At 42.5% G+C, this 22733-nt stretch overlaps 1 protein-coding gene across 1 annotated transcript; it reads right to left on the reverse strand.

Moving 5' to 3' along the window:
• Positions 1 to 4290: 4290 nt before the first annotated feature.
• On the reverse strand, positions 4291 to 20539 carry LOC147867534 (uncharacterized). Its single transcript, XM_087315708.1, has 5 exons — positions 20409 to 20539; positions 20160 to 20258; positions 19916 to 19942; positions 19789 to 19834; positions 4291 to 5079 (listed from the first exon to the last, which is right to left on the reverse strand). The coding sequence occupies exons 1-5, from the start codon at positions 20537 to 20539 to the stop codon at positions 4291 to 4293; spliced, it is 1092 nt and encodes a 363-aa protein (XP_087171834.1).
• Between the last annotated feature and the right edge of the window lie 2194 nt (positions 20540 to 22733).

The following is a 22733-nucleotide window of genomic DNA, read 5'->3' on the forward strand; positions in this document are numbered from 1 at the left end:
CATGGGATACACAAATGGGCTCAAGTCCAGGACATACCAAAGGGGTTACAATTGATCATGCAATAGCAATTTGTCGTGCACGTAGGCCCCAGCCCCATGGACCATGACCTCGACACCCTTGTCATCGACAGATGAAAAAAGCCATTATCTCCCGCCATCGTAGGTGCTTCCCTCACTTCAGAGACATTTCCATTCTGGATCGACCTATGCTAGAGATCTTTTGAAGACAAAAGCTACAATATACCTAACTTGAGAATCTCACATGTGCCAAAAACTAGATTCCCTTATTTCTTTTCTTTTCATCTTATTTACTTTTATATTTACTATATAATATTTATTTTATTTTGATTTGTTCTCAAAGACGATACAACACTTAAGATGTAATCTCTTATTTGGTCTTATAGGCCATTCTGGCCTCCTAAAAGACATTAATATATCTTTCTTTCTTTCTCCTATTTATCGTATATGTATACTCTCCAGAATAAATGAAAGGAGAATGTTCATTTTGCAATTAATTAGTAGAGGCATTTACATAGACAATGTCTCTCTTTAATAGTAATTGAATTAATTATGAACTATAGTAGTTGAGGGTGCAATATCAAGTCAAACCCATCTAATTGCCCATTGTATCCCTTATCACTTAATGCCTCTAGATGAACTTATTTGGTGGGTTCGACTCTCCAATTCGGCTCTTGAATCTGGCTTACTGATCCGACTCTCGGATTTTTTAGCCGATCTGGCCCATGTTGATCTTGATCGCTCAACTTGAGGTCGGTCCATCATGTCAGTATCCGTTGATCCTTGCCTTTGGCTTCTCTTGGTGTCCTCACGCCTTGCTCATGCTCTTCAACCTGTCTGGTCCCGCTTTCCACGACCCCTCTGGTTCCGCGCATGTCAACCTTCTCGGTTGGCTTGTTTGCTCACCAAGCCCATCTCAGCTCCTTCATTGATGTGACTTCGGCGCTTCTCGACCCGTCGGCTCCTCCGTGTCGGCGGGAACTGCTATCTTCTCGTTCGTTTGGCCTTCTCTTGATTCGGCTTGTTCGAATCGTCTGCCTTTGATTCGTTCCCACTCTTGTCTGAATTGGTTGTCTCCAATTTGTCTTCAATCTTCAAGCCCTTCACCATATCAGACCACGTTCAGGTCTTGGCCTTCATCTTGCGGTTGGCTCTGTCCTTCTTGACTCTGTAGCCGTTGCCTCTTGTTCCGACTTTATCGGATGTGCCGACTTCTTCAGTCGACTCAACTTCCTTTTTCTTCTTGTCTCCTCCAGTTTCGGTCTTTTCCTACGTTTGTCCGGAACAATACTAAGACAGAGAGGGAATTAGTACTAAGAGATGTGAATTAGTACTATGAGAGAGAAAAGGGTGTAGAACTCATGAGAGAAGGAGAGAGAGAGAGAGAGAGAGAGAGAGGGAGAATGATGATAACAAAAGATATATTATATTATATGAAGAGTAAGTACAAGAATAACTATGAGGCTTAAGATTGGCGTTGAACCGATTTGGTTCGAAATAATGCTTTGTGCCTCCTTTTATAGTGTTCTCAAGAGTACTCCTGAAGTTTCTAGAATGTTCTAGAGAAATCTGGAATATACATCAATTTTCTATAGTAAAACTTAAATGAAAATAATATCCTTTGTATTACAATATATAGCCTAATAGTAAGAGTTCGACCCATGTAATATAAGGTCATGGGTTCGAGTCTCTCCCTTTTACACTATTTGTCGAATACAAGTGTATAATGGACATATTCACACTATCCCTTTGTATAGATCAAGTTTGGGCCATTTGTGTAATTAGCATAAATGGTAGTTGCCCTAAGTCAGTCACTATATATAGTGACCTTGTAACCTTTTTGTAAGGTTGGTTGTATTATTGTTTCTATTGAATAGAAAGTCTTTTGTGCCTCTCTCTCTCTCTGTCTGTCTCTGTGCACGATCTTGCAAACTGTCATACGCAGGTTTGATCTTTTGCTATTTGATCTTCCGCATTGACGACCTCTGTCTCCAACACTATCCCCCCTTTAAAACGACGAGTGTCACGATTAATTTTGGATTGAGGACCTGGTTTGTCTGGATATTGACGATGAAAGTCTTCAAGAAGAATAGGAGCATTGATCACATTCTCTATCAGTTCCCAAGTATGCTCATTGGGACTATATCCTAGCCAATAGACTAAATAGTACAGCTTGTTGCGAACAATCTTGGAATCCAGGATGGCGAAAACCTCGTACTCAGGTCCATTTTCAAGTTCGATGAACTATGATAGGGTTCTTGGAGAGAACTATGAAACACCAGATGTATCTGAAGTTGCGGAGGTAGATCGAGATGAAAAGAGACATCATTAATTTTTCCGATAATACGGAAATGACCTAATCGCCAATAATCCAACTTCTAGCATGGGCGAGTAGTCTTGATGTGTCGTCGTAGTAGCCATACCCAATTGCCAACGTTAAAATTGGATGGAAGCCGACGACAATCTATGTAAACCTTGTGTGTTTGTTGAGCGTGCTTTTGATGAATAGATAAATCCTCTTGTATCTTGTGTAACCGCTCCAAACGATCCTCTGCGCAAGGATTTGTGGGTAACTCTGGAGTTTCAATTACACATCATCAGGGGTGATAGCCTGTATAAGCATAAAATGGTGTAACCAGTGTTGATGAATGGATAGAGTTATTATACGCAAATTCGGCGGAGTGGAGAATATCTGCCTAGTCATCTTGATGATTGCTTAGAAAACATCGGAGATACTACTCCAGCATTTGATTTGTTCGTTCTTCTTGGGTGCTAGCCAGAGGAGAGGCTACATGTGACCTTAACCATTTTAAAGAGGTGCTTCTAGAACTTTGAGACGAACTAGGGTCCATGGTCGTTGATGATACTATCGGGAAGGCCATGATGCCGACATACTTCACGCATGACAGTTTCAGCGGTATCTTCATTGGAGATTTCCTTAGTACATGGCAGGAAATGGGACATATTCATATATCGATCTACTACTGTTAAGATCGCATCGAATCCCTTAGAGACCGGAAGATCTGTGATGAAATCTAGAGCAATGGATTGCCATCGCTTGCTTGGAATTGGTAATGGTTCTAATAAACCATATGGATGATGCCTTGGCATTTTTGCTCTCCAATATGTATCACAAGTCCAAACAAAATCTTCGACAATTTGTCGCATATGGGGCCACTAGAATGATTGTTGTACTAAATCTAATTTTTTAGTACTACCAAAATGCCTAGTTGTATATGTGTCGTGATAGTTTTGGACTACTTGAAGGCAAAAGGCGACAAGTACCATTAGGAACATACAAGAGTTTCTTAAAGAATAGTAATCCATCATGACATTCGAATTGTCGATAGTCCGTACCTGGTTGTTGCGACCGTGAACAAGATGCTCGAGAGGGATCAATTTGTGCTAGAATGGCTTGGGCGAAAGCATCTGTTGTAAAGTCCTCACGTATGGTATCGAACACGTGGGAATCCAAGGGCATAACGAAGACTTGCATTGCTTGCAGTGGTGTCGGTCCCAGGATTACTTGCTTTTGGTTATCGAAAATCGGCTCACCGGGACACAGTGCTGGATATGAGCGCCGTGATAATGCATCAACCTTCCCTTGTTGCTTCCCCAGACGATATGTAATTTTGAAGTCGAAACGAGTGAGGGATTGGGCCCACCGATCTTGACATTGATTTAACACACGAGCATTCTGAAAGTAGACAAGGTTGTTGTGATCATTGAATACAATGACTTGATGAGAAGACCCCTCTATAAAATGCCTCCATTGCATAAAAGAGTCCACTATGACTAATAGCTCCTTATCATGAATTTCATAGTTGATTTCGGCGGCTTCAAACTTGCGTGAGTGGAAAGCCAAAAGATGTAGCTATCAAGAGAGAGAGAGAGAGAGAGAGAGAGAGAGAGAGAGAGAGAGAGTATATTGTAAAGATAATGTATTGCACTAGAAGATGGAATACAATAAACAACAAGGGAGCTCTAGAATGGCGTTGCACCAAATTGGTTCATCCCTTATTATCAGATGCATATTTATAAGTCTTAATAGGGTATTCTAGAAAATCTTAGAATAAAGATTATGTTAGAATATTCTAGAACGTTCTAGACAATAGAGCACTCTCAAATATTCTAGAACATTCTAGAACATAGAGTAGTCTAGAATACTTTATGATATTCTATATAGTTTATAAATTCTTTACACATAAATATATCATTACAATGGTTAAGAACTCAACACGTATATAACAAGGTTGTGGGTTCGATTCCTTGTTAACCCAAATCGTATGGAAGCGTCATCATGACACTACCCCGCTTTCTTCGACGACCCGTATTACGGGTGGTATGGGTTGAACTAGGACCTGGCTTATGAGGATATTGTCGATGAAATTCGGTGACCATGTCCATAGCATTTACAAGATTTGTTGCAGGTTCCCAAGTTTGATCATTGGGTGTATAACCTAACCAATCGACCACGTAATACAACTTGTTGCGCACGATCTTGGAATCGAGAATGGCAGCAACCTCAAATTTTGGTTCTTCCGAAAACTCTACAGGTGGTGGGGGAGTTGTAAGACAACCCAGAATTGAACTTGTGGTGTAAGGTTTGAGAAGGGAGACATGAAACACGGGGTGAAGATGCATGTGAGGAGGCAGGCTAAGATGAAATGCAACATTGCTTATCTTACTATTGATCTTGTACGGGCCAAACCGTTGGTAATCTAATTTACCACAACGCCTAGTGGTCTTGATGTTGTGTTGTAGAAGCCATACACGATCCCCGACCTGAAACGTTTCTGAGGAGTTTAGGCGATGACGGTTCGCAATCCTCTTGTATGTACTTTGAGCATCACGCAAATTGTGGAGAATGGTAGCGTGAATTTCTTGGAGACGACTGAGACGATCCGCAGCATTAGGGTTGATAGGAACTCCAGGGTGTTCTGTCATCGTCCTACGAGGATGAGAACCCGTATTTGTGAAAAATGGCGAATATCCTGTAGACGAATGGACTGAGTTGTTATAAGCGAATTCCGCCAAGTGTAGAAAATCAACCCAATCATCCTGTTCATAGTTGATGAAACAACGAAGATATTGCTCCAAAGTCTGGTTGGTATGCTCGGTTTAGCCATTAGTCTCTGGATGGTAGACCAAGGAAAGCTTAGCCGAAACTTGGAGAAGTTTTAACATGTGCTTCCAAAACTTTGAGATGAATTGTGGACCTCAATCACTAATAATATCGTCTGGGAGACCATGATGCTTGAACACCTCCCGTATAACTAGATCCACTGTCTCTTGACTAGTAATAGACTTTGTACATGGCAAAAAATGTGCCATTTTGGTAAGTCGATCGACCACGGTAAGAATGGTATCAAAACCCCTCGAAACTAGGAGATTGGTAATGAAATCCAAGGATATATATAGACTTCCAAGGATTTTCATGAATTGGAAGTGGTTGTAGTAACCCATATGATCGATGTCGAGGACCCTTTGATTGACAACATGTATCACAACTTCGGACATACTCCTCCACAAAATGACGAAGTGGAGTCCACCAATATTGCCGAGAAACTAATGCTAGAGTTTTGGCGACTCCAAAATGTCCAACCATTGGTGTGTCATAACAATGTTGTAAGACTTGCAAGCATGGGGGACCATCAGGAACATACAGTAGGTTTTGTCGAAATAGAAAACCACCATGCCAATAGAACTGCCTATAGTCAGTACGAGGGTTTTGCAACTTCGAGCAAGAAGCACGATCCGGGATGATATGATCCAAAACATCTTTCGCGAACACATCAGTAGCCATATGATCTTGAATGGAATCAAGAAGAGTGGAATCCCTGGGTGTGGTTATGGAATTAACTGCCATTAATCGTAGGCGATTTGGACCCAAAAGGATTTGTTTTTGATGCTCAAAAGTTGGTTCTCCTAGACGAAGTTCCATATAAGAGCGTCGAGAAAGAGCATCCGCTTTTCCTTACTGCATCCCTGGGCAATATATGATTACAAAGTCGAAGTGAGTCAAGAATTGCGCCCAACGAGCTTGTCGCCAACTTAAGACTCGAGAAATATGTTAGGTTCTTGTGATCATTGTAGACAATAATCTACTGAGAAGAACCTTCCAGAAAATGTCGCCATTGTTGAAAAGAATCCACAATTGTTAGAAGCTCTTTGTCATGGATCTCATAGTTAATCTCTACAGCTTCGAATTTTCGGAAATGAAAAGCAATAGGATGTAGTTGCCCGTCATCTCCAGTTTGTGATAGAACAATTCCTAATGCAAAGTCGGATGCATCAGCTTCAAGGATGAAGCGTTTCTTGGGATTAACATGAGCCAAAATAGGCACTGTTGTAAATGCTCATTTTAAACTTTCGAACAGCTCAGTCGCCTCAGAATTCCATATGAATGGTTGATTTTTGTGTGTGAGTCGGGTGAGTAGAAGCACGACCTTGGAATGATTTTTAATGAATTTCCGATAAAAATTTGCAAACCCGAGAAAACATTGTACATCACAAACTGAAAATGGTGTTTGTCAATCTAAAATTGTTTGAACCTTCATTGGGTCCATAGAGATACCAGTTGATGATACAACATACCCCAAAAACTCCACTTGATTCTGGCTGAAACTGCACTTTTCTAATTTTGTATAGAGACCATATTCTCGTAGTTGACGTAATACCTGATGAACATGTTTATCATGCTCCTCTTTAGTCTTCGAGTAGATCAAAATGTCTTCTAGGTAAACTATAGTGAAGATATCGAGAAAATCTCGAAAAATATCATTCGCCATATGCTAGAACATTGTAGGCGCATTTGTGAGACCAAATGGCATCACGGTATACTTGAAATGTCCATAACGAGTGCGAAAAGCAGTTTTCCATTCATCCCCTAGACAAATCCGAACTAGATTTTATGCACCGCGAAAATCCAATTTTGTGAAATATTTTGCTCCACTCAGACGTTCCAAAAGGTTCGAGATCAATGGTAGAGCATATCTATTCTGAATAGTCACTTTGTTTAGCCCTCAATAATCCACAACCAACCGAAGAGACCCGTTTTTCTTCTTAACAAAGAAGATAGGTGCACCAACAGGGGATCTAGAATGCCGAATGAATCCGTTTGCCAGATTCTCATCAATATATTCCCGCAAAGTCTCTAGCTTTATAGGTGAGAGATTATAAATTGCCCCCCATGGCGGTTCTTTCCCTGGTTTTAAGTCAATAGGGCAATCATATGGCCTATGCTCTGGCAGTGTATTTGCCTTCACCTTATCAAAGACGTCTTTATATTTTTTTGCTAATTGGACGCCCGGCTCCGGTAAGATGGGTGATGGGCTTGATGGAGTTGCTACGATTGCAAATACGAACATGTCCTCGTTCCCCCCTTCCTCACGTAACTAATGGAGAGAGATGGTTGATAACTTATGGGATCTAGTATCAAATATTGGAATGTTGAGGGATGTGGGTGTAGTTCTTTTTTCTTGGGATTCCTCAATTGTTCTTTTCATCCAATCAATCTTCGGGTTATGTAGTTCAAACCAAGGGAGACCTAGAACCAATGGGTGTTTTGGACTACAAGTAATGTTGAAAGAGATTATGCTTGCCAAATCACCAAGAACTACACGAATTGGCTCGAACTCTTCGACTATATCACCTGATGCTATGGGACGGCCATCGATGACTTCTACGAATACTGGGTTAGGGAGGCTATTCAAGAGGATGTTTTGTGTCAATGCAAACTCACGATCCATGAAACAAGAGTTGGCTCCAGAATCTAAGAGGGCAGAGGCTAGGACTCAATGACAAGTAGATGTGCTAAGCTCAACCTGTACAGAAAAAACTCGACTAACTTCATTTGATTAAATGGAACCACGACTAGGAACTAACTCTACATATCTAGGGTTGTCCAACCAAATGGCTCCTATTTTGGCCGGACTTACTCGTTTAACACATCCTCTAATTGGCTCAAGACATCGAATCTATTCTCATGGCATGGACTACTAGGCTTGGTTATGTTATTAGAAGTAATAATGGAGCTTGAAGTAGGGTTGGCTTGTGCACTTGGGTTCTTTGGGGTAGTTTTGAACCCCCAACGCTTGTCCTTGTAATGATAATATAGTAGCCTCGAGTTGGCGAATCCGTTGTGACAACTCTTCATATTGTTGCGCTTTCTCAGTACTCACATGTTGTAGGTCCCCAAGTAGCCTTTGATTTTCTTGTTCTAGTGCCACAAATTTATTTGTGAGCATGTCGAGCTCAGAAAGGACGCGCATATATTCTTGTTTGCTCATGGACTCCATATCTTACGAGGGAAGAGGAAAAGAAAGAAGGAAACTTATTAAGGTTCTTGGAAGAGAAAGAAACGAGGGAGGAAAGAAAAATTTGGTTCAAACTATCAAGACTGAAAGAGAGAGAGAGAGAGAGTATATTGTAAAGATAATGTATTGCACTAGAAGATGGACTACAATAAACAACAAGGGAGCTCTAGAATGACATTGAACCAAATTGGTTCATCCCTTATTATTAGATGCATATTTATAAGTCTTAATAGGGTATTCTAGAAAATCTTAGAATAAAGATTATGCTAGAATATTGTAGAATGTTCTAGACAATAGAGCACCCTCGAATATTCTAAAACATTCTAGAACATAGAGTAGTTTAGAATACTTTATGATATTCTATATTGTTTATAAATTCTTTACACATAAATATATCATTACAATGGTTAAGAACTCAACACGTATATAACAAGGTTGTGGGTTCGATTCCTTGTAAACCCAAATCGTATGTAAGTCTCATCATTGTGAAAGTGTTTTTAGAATTCAAGGTATTGAAGTCTACAAAAATATAAGGTATGGAGCATTCACACCCGAAGGCCAAGAACACGAGCTAAGGTTTCAAGTATAGGTCAAACTAAAAGCAAGAAAAACGGGCCACCAAAATACAGTCTACAACGAACGCCCATAACTCATTCGTTTGGAAGCCAAATATCACGTGTAAATATGGGTTAGAAAGCTTATGACGAGAGCTTATGTAAATTTGGAGCATGGATGAGGGAGATATGACGATTAGAAGATCGTTGTGTCATAGCTAAGAATAGGAGATGGAAAAGCTCTAAAAAAAGCGTGGAAAAGAAAGCAAGCGAACGAAACTTATCTACTAGAGGAGAACTTCATATAAAGCAAGAAGAGTGAGATGGTGAGGAGAGTCTACTTCTTGTGGTGTTTTTCTTGTCTATTCATGTAGTGTGGTTGTGTTGTTATCCATATGTCTTTGTAGACTTGGATTTATGTATCTTCTTTCTCTCTTCCTTCTATCATGATCAATAGATATTTGTAGTTTTAGATTTATATCTTTTCTTTCTATCATCACCCTTTCAATCATGACAGTAGCTTTTCATCATCGCCTTGTTGAGATAGAATGCTACGCAAGGCGAAATCCGACGTGTCAGCGTTAATGATGAATGGTTTTTCTAGATCATCATGAGCTAGAATAGGAGCTGATGTAAATGCCTTCGTAAGACTCTCAAACGCCATGTCTGCTTCTTCAGACCAAATGAACGATTGTCCATATGTCTTTGTAGACTTGGATTTATGTATCTTCTTTCTCTCTTCCTTCTATCATGATCAATAGATCTTTGTAGTTTTAGATTTATATCTTTTCTTTCTATCATCACCCTTTCAATCATGACAGTAGCTTTTCATCATCGCCTTGTTGAGATAGAATGCTACGCAAGGCGAAATCCGACGTGTCATCTTTAATGATGAATGGTTTTTCTAGATCATCATGAGCTATAATAGGAGCTAATGTAAATGCCTTCGTAAGACTCTCAAACGCCATGTCTGCTTCTTCAGACCAAATGAACGATTGTCCTTTCCTGGTAAGTTGTGTGAGAGGCAGAACAAACTTTGAGTAATCCTATATAAACTTACAGTAGAAATTGGCAAAGCCTAAAAAGCATTCCACAACAAATGTGGAGTCAGCCACTCTACCACTGTTTTGACCTTAACAGGATGCATGGAGATGACATAGCCCAGAAATTCCACCTGGTTGCACCAAAAACTACATTTTTCCAGTTTTGCATAAAGACCATGTTCTCGAAGTCGTTTTAGTACTAACAATACATGAGAATCATGCTCTTCCTCGGTCTTCGAATAAACTAGTATATCATCCAAATAGATGATCAAACAATCATCCAAGAGATCTCAGAATATATCATTTGCTATGTGGTGGAAGACTGTTGGTGCATTAGTGAGACCGAATGGCATGACTGTATACTCGAAGTGCCCATATCTAGTGCGAAACGCGGTCTTCCATTCATCTCTTGGTCAGATCCATACGAGGTTATATGCTCCTCGTAAGTCGATCTTTGTGAAGAACCATGCACCATTGATCCATTCTAGAAGACTTGAAATAAGGGCAAGTGCATACTTATTCCTGATGGTGACCTTATTCAAGCCACGGTAATCTACGAGGAGATGTAGTGATCCATCCTTTTTCTTGATGAAGAAAATGGGTGCGCCGACTGGAGATTTCGAATGTCGAATGAAACCATTTGCCAAATTATCCTCTATATAGGCTCGAAGGACTTCTAGCTCGGTTGGTGACAAGTTGTAGATCAGTCCCCATGGTGGCTCTTTTCCCGGTTGTAAATCAATGGGGCAATCATATGGCCAATGGTGAGGAAACGTATTGGCTTGTATTTTATCGAGCACATCAGCATAATGATGATTCTTCTTTGGAAGTTGAATGGTGGAATCCTCTTTAGTGGTGTTGGAGGGTTTTACTGATACTGCAAAGAGAAACATTTCTTCCTTGCGTCCTTCCTTACACAACTGATGGAGCGAAATGGTTGCAATCTTATGAATAGATCCTCGGGTGTTTCGATACCGGATTTCTCTTGTTCTCCAATTTATGTCTGGGTTATGTAATTCGAACCATGGTAATCCCAAAACAATGGGTTAATGTGGGATACTAATTATAATAAATGATACTACACATGCTAAGTTATCTAGGGCAATAGTAACTGGCTTTGACTCTTCTATGATATTTCCGGAAGCAATGGGACGACCATCAATGACTACTACAGAGGCTGGACACGGGAGTTTTCTTAGGGATATCTGATGAGCTTGGGCAAAATTCCTATCCATGAAGCAAGAATTGGCTCCAGAATCTAGGAGTGCTAAGACATGTATTAGAGGGGTACTTTTTGTTGGGAAACAAGGTCGTCTATGCGGAAGATCAAGAAGCATTCGATTGCTGTTGAGTACCTGCGTATGACAGTTTGTATGTCGTTGCACAGAGAGAGAGAGAGAGACAGAGAGGCACAAAAAACTTTCTCATTCCATAAAGCAATAATACAACACCCAACCTTACAAAAAGGTTACAAGGTCACTATATATAGTGACCGACTTAGGGCAACTACCCTTTATGCTAATTACATAAATGGCCAAAACGGGATAGTGTGAATACGTCCATTATACACATGTATTCGACACTCCCCCGTAATGGGCGTATACATGGGTTATCTAAGATTACAGGTATAGACTTAGGTTCTCGGACATATCAGCTTTGTTCGAGTCGGCAGGGTCCGAAGGCAGAAGACCGAACTGGTCGGGTCGGAACAGTTGAAGCCGATCATTAAGGAACTGATGTCGGTTGTCGGGAACCATCCTGCTCTGTGTCCGGCTCTAACCGGACTGGTTTGTCGTTACGCCCATCTGATGCCGAAGAGACCGAAAGCGGTCTGCCGAAAGACACTTGGTCATTCCATCTGCGACATTGTCGGTTGTGGATATTTTCTCTAGACCGATTTTCCCTGAAATGACGCAGTCCCGAACGAAGTGATATCGAACGTCGATATGTTTGGAGGCGTTGTGGTGAACCGGATTTTTCGACAAGGCAACAGCACCTTGACTGTCGCTGAAGACAACTGGAGCCGAGTCATGGTCGACTTGTCGAAACGTGTGCGCCAGCCGACCGAGCCACAAAGCTTCTTTTGCTGTGTCGGACGCAGCTACATATTCTGCTTCGGTCGTTGAGGTCGCTGTGCACTCCTGAAGTTTCGACTTCCACGAGATTGCTCCATTGCCGAATTTGAAGCAGTATCCGGTTGTTGATTTCCGACTGTCTATACAGCCGGCGAAATCCGAGTCGGTGTAACCGACTACGCCTGAGGTTCGGTTCGGACCGAAAAGAATGCCGTGGTCTTTTGTGCCAGCCAGATATCTGAACACATGCTTGACTGCGTTCCAATGCGATCGGCCGGGATTGTGCATAAATCTGCTAACGACTCCTACGGCGTGAGAAATATCAGGCCGTGTCGCGACCATCAGGTACATAAGGGAGCCGACTGTCGGTGCATACGGTACCGACTTCATATCTTCCCCCTCCGGACCGGATGTCGGGCAGTCTCGCTGAGAGAGCCGAAGATTCATGGGGAGCGGGGTTGAGGCAGATTTGGCTGATTGCATGTTGAAGCGTTCTAAGACACGTCGGATATAGTCGGTCTGAGACAAAAAAAGATGTCGTTTATCGCGATGCCGACTAATCTTCATGCCAAGGATGTGTCGTGCCGGACCGAGGTCCTTCATGGCAAACTTCAACCGCAGTTGCCGAATGAGATCGGCAAGTTCGCCCGCGTGGCGTCCAGAGATTAGCATGTCGTCCACGTAAATGATGAGGAAGATGGGTGATCCATCTTGAGCTGTGTTGGTGAAAAGACAATGGTCCTCATCGCTTTTTGAGAAGCCGATCGATTGGATGAAGTCGTCGAACTTCTTGTACCATTGTCGTGGTGCCTGTTTGAGGCCGTATAGACTCTTCCTGAGTCGGCAGACTAGATGTTCTTGGCCAGTTGCCACGAAGCCTTTTGGCTGCTCCATATAAATTTCCTCCTCGAGATCACCATGGAGGAAGGCTGTTTTGACATCTAGCTGAATCAGCTCCAAGTTGTCGGCTGCCACGACGCCGAGCAGAAAACGAAGGGTTGTCATTTTCACCACTGGTGAAAAAATCTCGTCGAAGTCGACGCCATATTCTTGTCGGAAGCCCTTCGCAACTAATCTGGCCTTGTACTTTGGGGTGGTCGAATCAGACGTCTCTTTTAGTCGATAAACCCACTTGCAAGGAAGAGCACGTCGGTTCCTAGGTAATTCGACCAGATCCCAAGTCTTGTTTGCCCGAATGGAGTGCATTTCCGACTCCATCGCCAGATGCCAGGTGGCGGAATCGACAGATGTCGATGCTTCTTCGTAAGACGTCGGTTCGCCGGCGTCGGTGAAGAAAATTCCAGGAGAGTACCTCTCCGGAGGTTGCGACAGTCTCTCGGATCGTCGAGGTATGATTGGACTGGTCGCATCGGGTATCGAGGTCGGATGGTCCGAAAGCGGATTGTTCTGCTGTGCCGAGTCGGAGTTGTCCGAGTCGGTAGTGTAAGGTTCAGCTACCCGTGAAGCTGACCATGTGTTGAGAGCGGGGCCTTCTTGAAGGGTCGGCACATCGGAAAACGTTACCCTTCGGACTTCGATCGGTTTTTCGACTGCTGGATTCATAGCCGACTCGTTGAACACAACGTCCGAACTTCGAACGATTTGTCTGCGTTCGGGGTCCCAAAGTCGGTATCCCATTTCGCCGTCGGATCCATATCCAAGGAAAATGCATTTCCTGGACCGAGGTGCAAGTTTTCGGCGATCATCTTTCGGAATAAGGGCGTACGCCTTGCATCCGAAGATCCTCAGCTTGTCGTAATTCGGCTTACTGCCGATCCATAGTTCCTGAGGAATTTGAAGTCCTAGAGGTCTACTTGGCGACATATTGATTATGTGTACTGCCGTGAGTAGAGCCTCTGCCCAGAAGCCATCCGACAGTCCGGAGTGTTGGAGCATGGAAACTGTCCGTTCTTGGATTGTCCGATTCATGCGTTCGGCAATCCCGTTTTGCTCCGGACTGTGTGGTGCCGTAAATTCACGTCGGATGCCGCGTTGTCGGCAGAATTTGACGAATTCTTCGGATTTAAACTCTCCCCCATTGTCTGTCCGAAAGCATTTCAGCTTTCGGTCGGTTTGATTTTCTACCATAACGAGCCAATCGGTGAAGATCGAGAAGACCCGATCTTTGGTGCGAATTGGATAAGCCCACACCTTTCGAGTCGAGTCGTCAATAAAAGTGACGAAGTAAGAGGCACCGCCGAGAGACTGATGCGGCATTGGGCCACAAACGTCCGAGTGGACCAAATCGAGAGGTCTCGTTTCTCTTGGTGCTGATGTCGGGTGTGATGCGGCTGCTTGTTTGCCATACTGGCAATGCTCGCAAAATTGATGGTCGGAGAAGGAGAGTTTGGGGATGTATCCGGCTCTGGATAGGTGCGTGATGCCGGCCTTGCTGAGGTGTCCTAATCTTCGGTGCCATAGTGATGACACAGGAATATCCACCAAAAACAGGTTACCCTCTCTGAGCGTAACATGTAACGGATACAGGGAGTGTATCTTGGGTCCTCTAGCAAGCAGGAGGTTCCCCCTGTGGAGTGTCCACCCTCCCGAAGAAAAACCGGCACGAATGCCGTCTTCATCTAGTTGTCCGACTGAGATCAATGGCCTTGAGAGCTCGGGTACATGTCGGACATTGTGGAGTACAAGTGTAGAGCCACCTGCAAGGTTGAGCTCTACTGTGCCGATTCCGATGATGTCACAGTGTTGTGAGTTGCCGACTCGAACTGAGTCGGAGTGACGGATCGTATATTGCCGGAATTGGGATCGATGAGGAGTCACATGAAATGACGCGCCCGAGTCTAAGAGCCATGTGCTCGATTCTTCAGTCGTGAGTAGAACTTCTGATCCGACTGGATTTTCGATTGATAGTATATTCGGGTCGTCCGGTAGTACATCAGCTGAGAAGCTGACGTAATTGATCTCCTCATGCCGGCCACTCTTCTTGTTGTTCTTGTTCTTGAGTGCGCGGCAGTCTGCTTTGATGTGTCCGGGTTTCTTGCAATAGTTGCAGATTCGGTTATCCCGTGACTGGCTCCGTCTTCGCTGATTGTTCGGCGGTCGTGAGGAATCTCTTCCTCGTATGTTCGATCGGTCTGTCGAACCTTGTACTACGTAAGCGTCGTCTGTTGAGTCTTTGGCGAAAGACTTTCTCCGAGCTGCTTCGGTCAGGATTGCGCTCGTGACTTCGGAGTATTTAACAGCCGTGCTTGACGCGTTGCACACGGTTGTGACGAAAGTTTCCCATGATGAGGGAAGGCTGCTCATGAGTATCATTGCTCTGAGTTCATCCTCGATTGCCGTCCCCTGTGACTAGATTTGGGAGCTTATGCTTTCGTACTCATTGAGGTGTGCTTGAACCGAATCGGATTCTTTCATCCGCAAGTTGTAGAGGCGCCGGATCAGAAACATCTTCGTTGCGGCGACCTTCTTTTCGTAAGTGTCCGACAGTGTTTTCCACAGTTCGAATGCTGTCGTACACGATTGCACCGTAAAGTATACCGATTCCGATAGGTGCATCCGAATCGTGGCGCGGACAATTCTGTCCAGCTTCTGCCACTCAATTGGTTTGTATCCTTCTGGAGGTTCTTCATTTTCGATGGGATCGATTTGCCCCTTGACTATGAGATAGTCCTGCATTTGTTCCTTCCAGAAGTTGAAGTTCGATCCATCGAACTTACGTAGACTCATTTCTGACGAGCCGGATGTTGATGCCATCAAATTCGGTTTCGGTTGACGAAGCTCGGTTCGGAGTTGACTACGAGCCTTGTTGGAGTGCAGCCGGTTGGCTCACCCGATATCGCTCTAGTCGGATTTGAACCCGAGTCGGTTCGGCTTCGGAACTTGCTCGAATTGACTCCGGTAGCTTGAGGGACAGAACCGACTGGTCTTCCCGAATGTTGCCGAGTCGGAGTGAGCCCAGTTCGCTTCGGATATATATGCCGAATACCGATTATTAAAACCGATTATCTGGACCGATTCTGCTTCGGTTGACTGCAGCAATGAGAGAGACGGATCCGACTGATCCTCCCGAATGTCGATCAGCCAGATGAAGCACGAATTTGGGTTGTTGTCAAAGTTGCACAAGGGGATTTCACCTCGAGCGATTACGATCACAAGGGACAGAGTACAACCTACTGGCTTACTCCAAAGTGAAGATGATCTAACGCGATGAGATGCGAGCCTCGTTTTTCTTCTTCTTCTCTCTTCTTCGAATGACGCAGGAAACCGAATGCTGAGACGACGGCCGACAGCGGATTGAAGGACCGACTACTGTGCAGGCTTTGATGCCAGATGTTGGGAAACAAGGTCGTCTATGCGGAAGATCAAGAAGCATTCGATTGCTGTTGAGTACCTGCGTATGACAGTTTGTATGTCGTTGCACAGAGAGAGAGAGAGAGACAGAGAGGCACAAAAAACTTTCTCATTCCATAAAGCAATAATACAACACCCAACCTTACAAAAAGGTTACAAGGTCACTATATATAGTGACCGACTTAGGGCAACTACCCTTTATGCTAATTACATAAATGGCCAAAACGGGATAGTGTGAATACGTCCATTATACACATGTATTCGACACTTTTAGTACTAGCGGTTACTTGATCTAAGAACACATTGCTAACTTTCTTAGAGGGAATGGAACCACTAACAGGCTGCACAGATCTAGGGATCTCCAACCAAACAACTCCTATTTTGGTTGGACTTAGTCATTTAACTCTTCTTCTAACTTACTAAGGACATCAAATTTGTTCGATAGACTTGGGCTATTAGTACTATTAGGACTATCAGATATTCCTACTGAAATAGACTTGAGTTTAGAACAATTCGTACTAGTGACTATTTGGTTTACCTGTCTTCTTGGCCTATGAGGACAATTCATTGTGATATGCCCAGGTTCACCACAATAAAGACATAGTTGATTTTCTCGGCGTCACTTTTTTCCTCTTACGATAATGGCCCGCGACGACGTGTGGTGTCAATTTCCATCGGAGTTGGAGTATTTGCTGGAGACGCATTATATGACTCCCTTGGAAAAGGTTTTGCTACCACTGAGGCATAGGTGGGCTCTGATCTTGTCCTTGGCATCTGGATTTGACGTTTTGAACGTCGTTCGAAAAGGCGGTTGTCGCATCTCACCACACGATTGATTGCTTCGGTCAATGACTTTGGCTCTTCAGGGAAGGTTAAGAGTAAATCCTTAACATCATTGCATAGGCCAAAACGAAATTGTTGCATTAATGCCTGGTCATCCCAGGGAATATCAGTGGCGAGAAGACGAAAATCCCTAGCATAAGCCAAGGTCGGCCGCTCACCTTGGCGCAATCTCCAGATTTTGTTGATTGTCGTCCTAACACTATCGGTATCTCCAAAACAGGCTTTAAACTTGGTAATAAACTCTTCGAAATGATTTAACAAGGGAGAGTTTTTTCTAGTAGGGGGCGAACCATGCCAAAGCCGTGCCACTAAGTAGAGTGCCTGCTAGTCTCACTCGTGATGCATCAGTGGGATATCGAGAAGGATGCATTTTAATCACTAAACGTACTTGATTAAGAAAACCTCTAAGTTGTGATTGGGTCCCATCAAATTTCATAGGAAGACCGATCTTGGGTTCTTTGTGAATCCCTTGAGTGCTTGATCCTTGTTCTTGTAGGGATATAATAGTTGCTTCAAGTTGTTATACACGTAACATCAGCTCCCCGTGTTGTTATTGTTTTTCTAGCGCTATTTGTTGAAGATCCCCCAAAAAACGGTGATTTTCTTGTTCTAGTACTACAAACTTCTTTTTTAAGCACTGGAGCTCTAAGAAAACAGATTGGTATTCCTGAGCACTAACAGTTGCCATTTTACTATGGAGGATAAGAGGATTAGTATTAAGGAAAGGAGGGAGAAAAAATTGGTTCAAACTGTCAAGAACAGTACTAAGACAGAGAGGGAATTAGTACTAAGAGATGTGAATTAGTACTAAGAGAGAGAAAATGGTGTAGAATTCACGAGAGAAGGAGAGAGAGAGGGAGGGAGGGAGGGAGAGAGAATGATGATAATAAAAGATATATTAAATTATATGAAGAGTAAGTACAAGAATAGCTATGACGCTTAAGACTGGCGTTGAACCTATTTGGTTCGAAATAATGCTTTGTGCCTCCTTTTATAGTGTTCTCAGGAGTACTCCTAAAGTTTTTAGAATGTTCCAAAGAAATCTGGAATATACATCAATTTTCTATAGTAAAACTTAAAAGAAAATAATATTTTTCGTATTACAATACATAGTGTAATGGTAAGAGTTCGACCCATGTAATATAAGGTCATGGGTTCGAGTCTTGTCATATTATGACAACATTTTTTCGGTTGCTTCTCAAGTGCCTTTACTTGTTCTCCCGATTCTTGTTTTAGTTCTCCCCCTCAAGTGCGGTATATCGAGATGCTATAACCCAAGCATCTCCAATATACTACAACTTGTCGGATCCAAGAGCCTTCGGGAAGATGCCGGCAACATGTTGATCGGTTCGAACATACCGGAGTTCAACTTCACCGCTCAGGACCCGCTTGCGCACAAAGTGATAATGCACTTCGATGTGCTTTGTGCGAGCATGGAAGACGGGGTTCTTGGCGAGGTACATGCTCCTAATATTGTCGCAGTAGATCAGGATCGGAGTTGGTACTTCGATCCGAAGGTCTTGAACCAGCCGCCAAAGCCATATGGCTTCACAGGTTGCGACGATAGCTCCTCGGTACTCAACCTTTTTTCCATAAAAAATATACTCCATTGGTATTAAAATTAACAATTCCAAAGGCAATCTACATATTGTACATAATAGTTTCCGCTCCACAAGTAACTATCATAAAAAGGAACAAATATAAATGATGGCATTTTGCAAGATAAGGATATTTATATCCATGAAACCTCTCTCAGCCTTTGCCAACAAGACCCATTCTCAACATATAAACAAATTCCTACGGTCTAAGAGAATACATATCTTTACATATCTTGGTGGTAATCCTAGTCAACATACCCTGGTTGTTCACCCTGGCTAGTAGTCTAAAAACTCCATGTTTGCATTTGGTTCCACATATACTGAAGATGTTCACCATCAATTGGTTGTCCAATAGGTGATGCTATTTGACAAATGTGTGGTACACAATAGTTGGAGACACAAAAGTAGTCCATGATGCACCTGACGCTTGGGGTAAAACGTGATGGGTTGCCTTGGATAGCCCCCATTTATCATCTCCCATATCAAAATGACCATGTCCTTCATCTCCACGAAAATTGAAAATGTACTTGTAATTAATCTCCCTATAAAACAAGATGAACTATGTCCTCCTCACCTCACACCATCTCCTTCGATCCCCACACCATCTTCACTCAACCTTAATAGTAAACAAAATTATGCTTCATTCGGTCCGCATCAACCATCTTGCCGCTTACTACCAAGGTCGTGTACACATAACAACAAAATGAGTCTAGTGTGATTCTCATCCCCTCATGATCTTCACTCCTAAAAACAGACAAATTGCATCATTTACTCCACATCAACCATCTCGCCGAATACTACCAATGTCCTATGCAAATAACAACAAAATAAGTGAAAAATGATTCCTCATCCTCTCGTTGTGACAAACATGCTTCAAACCCCATTGCCATCATCCCACAACCTATGAGAACCATAATATCTTCTTAACTAAGCCCATATCTAGAGCATCTCGTTGACCCTCTTGCCATCACACCGATTACCGTGATCTTGTACTAACAACCAAAAATTAGTGAAAAAAAATTCCTCACCTTCTCATAATAATTTGCTTCAACTCCCACACCAACATCACTCATCCTGATCACAAAAAACATAAAAGCAGCTTCCTCGCATCCCCATCCACCATCTCGCTATCTCCGATTATCTCTGGATTCCTACCTATTACCGCTAAAATCCACCAAGGTCCTGTGCAAATAACAAAAAATAAGTGAAAAATGTTTCCTCATCCCCGCATGATTTGCGACAACTCTCACACCATCACCACTCATCCTCTTGACATAACAAATATGCTTCAATCCCCATCGCCATCATCCCTCAACCTATGACAACCATAACATCTTCATAAGTCAGCCCACATCTGAAGGAAGCATCTCGCTGACCTTCTTGCCATATCGTTGATTACCTCGAAAATCCTATACTAACAGCCAACAAATGAGTGGAAAGAAATTCCTCAACCTTCTCATAATAATCTGCTTCAACCCCCACACCAACATCACTCATCCTAATCACAAAAACTGAAAACCAACTTCCTCATGTCCACATCCACCATCTCGCTGTCTCCGAATATCACAGGAATTCCGCCGAATACCGCTGAAATCCTGTACTAACAGCCAAATTTGAGTCAAACAATTTTCCTACCTTCTTATACTACACTGCTTCAATCCCCACAACATCATCCCTCATCCTCAAGTCCACATCCACCATCTGACTACTATCTTCGATTATCATCAACACTTTGTACATTAAAAGAGCCTTCCTACATGCCACAGCCGCCTCCTCCATGTTGACTCATGTTGTGTGCAGTAAGAATGGTGTTGGTGGTGGGAACAACCAATGAGGTGGTACATAGTTCCACCTAACCTCAACGCCTACATCTAACATTATAGGAATAACTGACCACACTCGTTGAGTTCTCCTTCTTTTTTGAATATAGATTTGTTTCTAGAACTATCATAATCACCTTTAACTGTATGTACTAATAAGTTCCAAAAAGAGTTTACCTGATCCACAACGTGAGTGTCTTTATCATTGTATAACTTAGAACACCTAGCTTTCCAAAGAACCCATAGAACCAACGAGGAGACAATCTGCCAAACATAACTCCTCGAGAAGAACTTGATTCCCTGCGAGGAGCTTGAAGTAAGAATATACCTAAAAACTTCGTACATGTAAAGACAAGGAAGAGTGATGATAATGATAAAAAGCCCTTTGTTGATCCAACATTCCCCAGAAGACTACATCCCACGTGAAAATAGTCGATCTATACTTACGACCTAGAAGCCTAAGAATTCGACACCAAAAACTTTTTGTGGCAACACATTCCCAAAATACATGATGCAATGTCTCTGCCACAAACCCACACATAATACATGACCGAATACTCACCGCGCCCCCCAACAAATCACCTATTGGCAATGCATAATGAATCATCAACCACCGAAAATGCAATATCTTATTCATGCATTTAATTGACCAAAACTGTTTCCAAAACATCACCATATGAGAAGATGAGACATTACCTTCCTCCCAATACTTTTTTCCAGCAGGTATCAACTCGGTCTGCTTCAACATAAAATTCTTCCCAAACCGAATATGTGAAAAAAGGGAGGACCCTAGTTGAAGAGTCAAACATGGACAATTTCCAACCATAATCCGATGGATCCCACTACAAGTCGTCAATTGGCCTAGAGTCTAACACCCAAATATGAGATGAGAAATTAGCAATTAGTGGACTAGGATCGATATATATATTTTTATCTAATCTAGCAATTACTCGCACTGACAACTGCTTCGTAGCGGACATGGTTGGAGACTCCTCATCCACTAGTATCAACCTACCATTGTCCAGAACTTCATAAAAATGGAGGTTGTCATTTTGATGATATAACCGAGCTCCTATGAGTACCATACCAACTCTAAAAATGATCGAATTGCAATGTTGGCACTGTGACGTGATACACCGTGGACAATTGCAATAACATGATCTTAGCCCCTCTTAAGTTAGATAACCTATTCCTTTGATCCTGAACAGAAGACTGCATAAACTTTATCCAATCCGCAACCATACGAGTTGGGTCACTGTCCATTGCAACCCATGATAACCTAGGGTGTAAACCCAAAACACATGCAACTTCATCAGTAAATAAAGGATTCCATATCAATGGTTGACACATAAATTGATGATAGCTTTTCGGTGGCAAGAAAAAAGTGCTTGCCGAAGGCTTTCCCATGCCCGAAAAATTCCATTGAAGAAACGTAACAATCCAACATTGGACTTAGGTAGCTGAAAATCTGCATTAAAAACCCATCTAAGACTATCATTCCATTGACCACCTACAGAAGGCTTGACCTTATGTAAATGTTGAATCCAAAGCTTTTTCCATAACTCCTCTCTTGGCAATAAACTCCTAACAACATGTTTAGTAAGTAAGGCTTTACTTTGCATAAATGGGTCAATCAAACCCAAACCTCCTTTTTGTTTACATTGTATCAGAAAAGACCAAGCTACCTTTGCTACAGACTTTTCTGACCTATTGATCCCCCAAATAAAATTTCGTACTAAATGTTGTCGTGAAGTTGACACTTCACGATGTGAAAACAATTTCAAAAATCTATAGAAGTACATTTTCCATTTGGAGCTTATGACAAGGAGCATGAAGGAATTTTCAGTTCATGAATCGGAGTTCAGAAGCCAAAGATACAAGGTTCGGAAGGATTAATGTTACTTGGACAAAAATGTAATTATGTAAAAAGGGGGAGTCAAAATTAAATGAGGGCTATTTCTTTAATTTCTAAAATATAGAACTATAAAATTGAATTGTAGCATGGATAAATAAATAAATAATAAATAAAGAAAAAAAAATTTAAATACAACCGCCTCAAGAGGGTGGTAGGGCGGTTGACCACCCTATATAAGCCACGCCTATGGTGGCTAAATAGGAGAGGGGGGAAAGGAGGAGAAGAGGAAGAAGAAGAG

The sequence above is a fragment of the Azolla caroliniana genome, unplaced genomic scaffold (genome assembly GCF_043228905.1).
Source record: "Azolla caroliniana isolate FFs.n. ecotype wild unplaced genomic scaffold, voAzoCaro1.0.p SCAF_2, whole genome shotgun sequence".
Taxonomy (NCBI): Eukaryota; Viridiplantae; Streptophyta; class Polypodiopsida; order Salviniales; family Salviniaceae; genus Azolla; species Azolla caroliniana.

What these genes read in the sequence shown, in the direction of transcription:
- LOC147867534 (XM_087315708.1), bottom strand. Translation starts at nt 20,539, where the DNA reads ATGGAGGAGGCGGCTGTGGCATGTAGGAAGGCTCTTTTAATGTACAAA. An exon ending in GTTAGTATAGGATTTTCGAG is followed by an intron (nt 19,943 to 20,159) that starts GTAATCAACGAT and finishes TTATTTGCACAG; the next exon opens with GACCTTGGTGGATTTTAGCG. An exon ending in GTGGATTTTAGCGGTAATAG is followed by an intron (nt 19,835 to 19,915) that starts GTAGGAATCCAG and finishes TTTTGTGATCAG; the next exon opens with GATGAGTGATGTTGGTGTGG.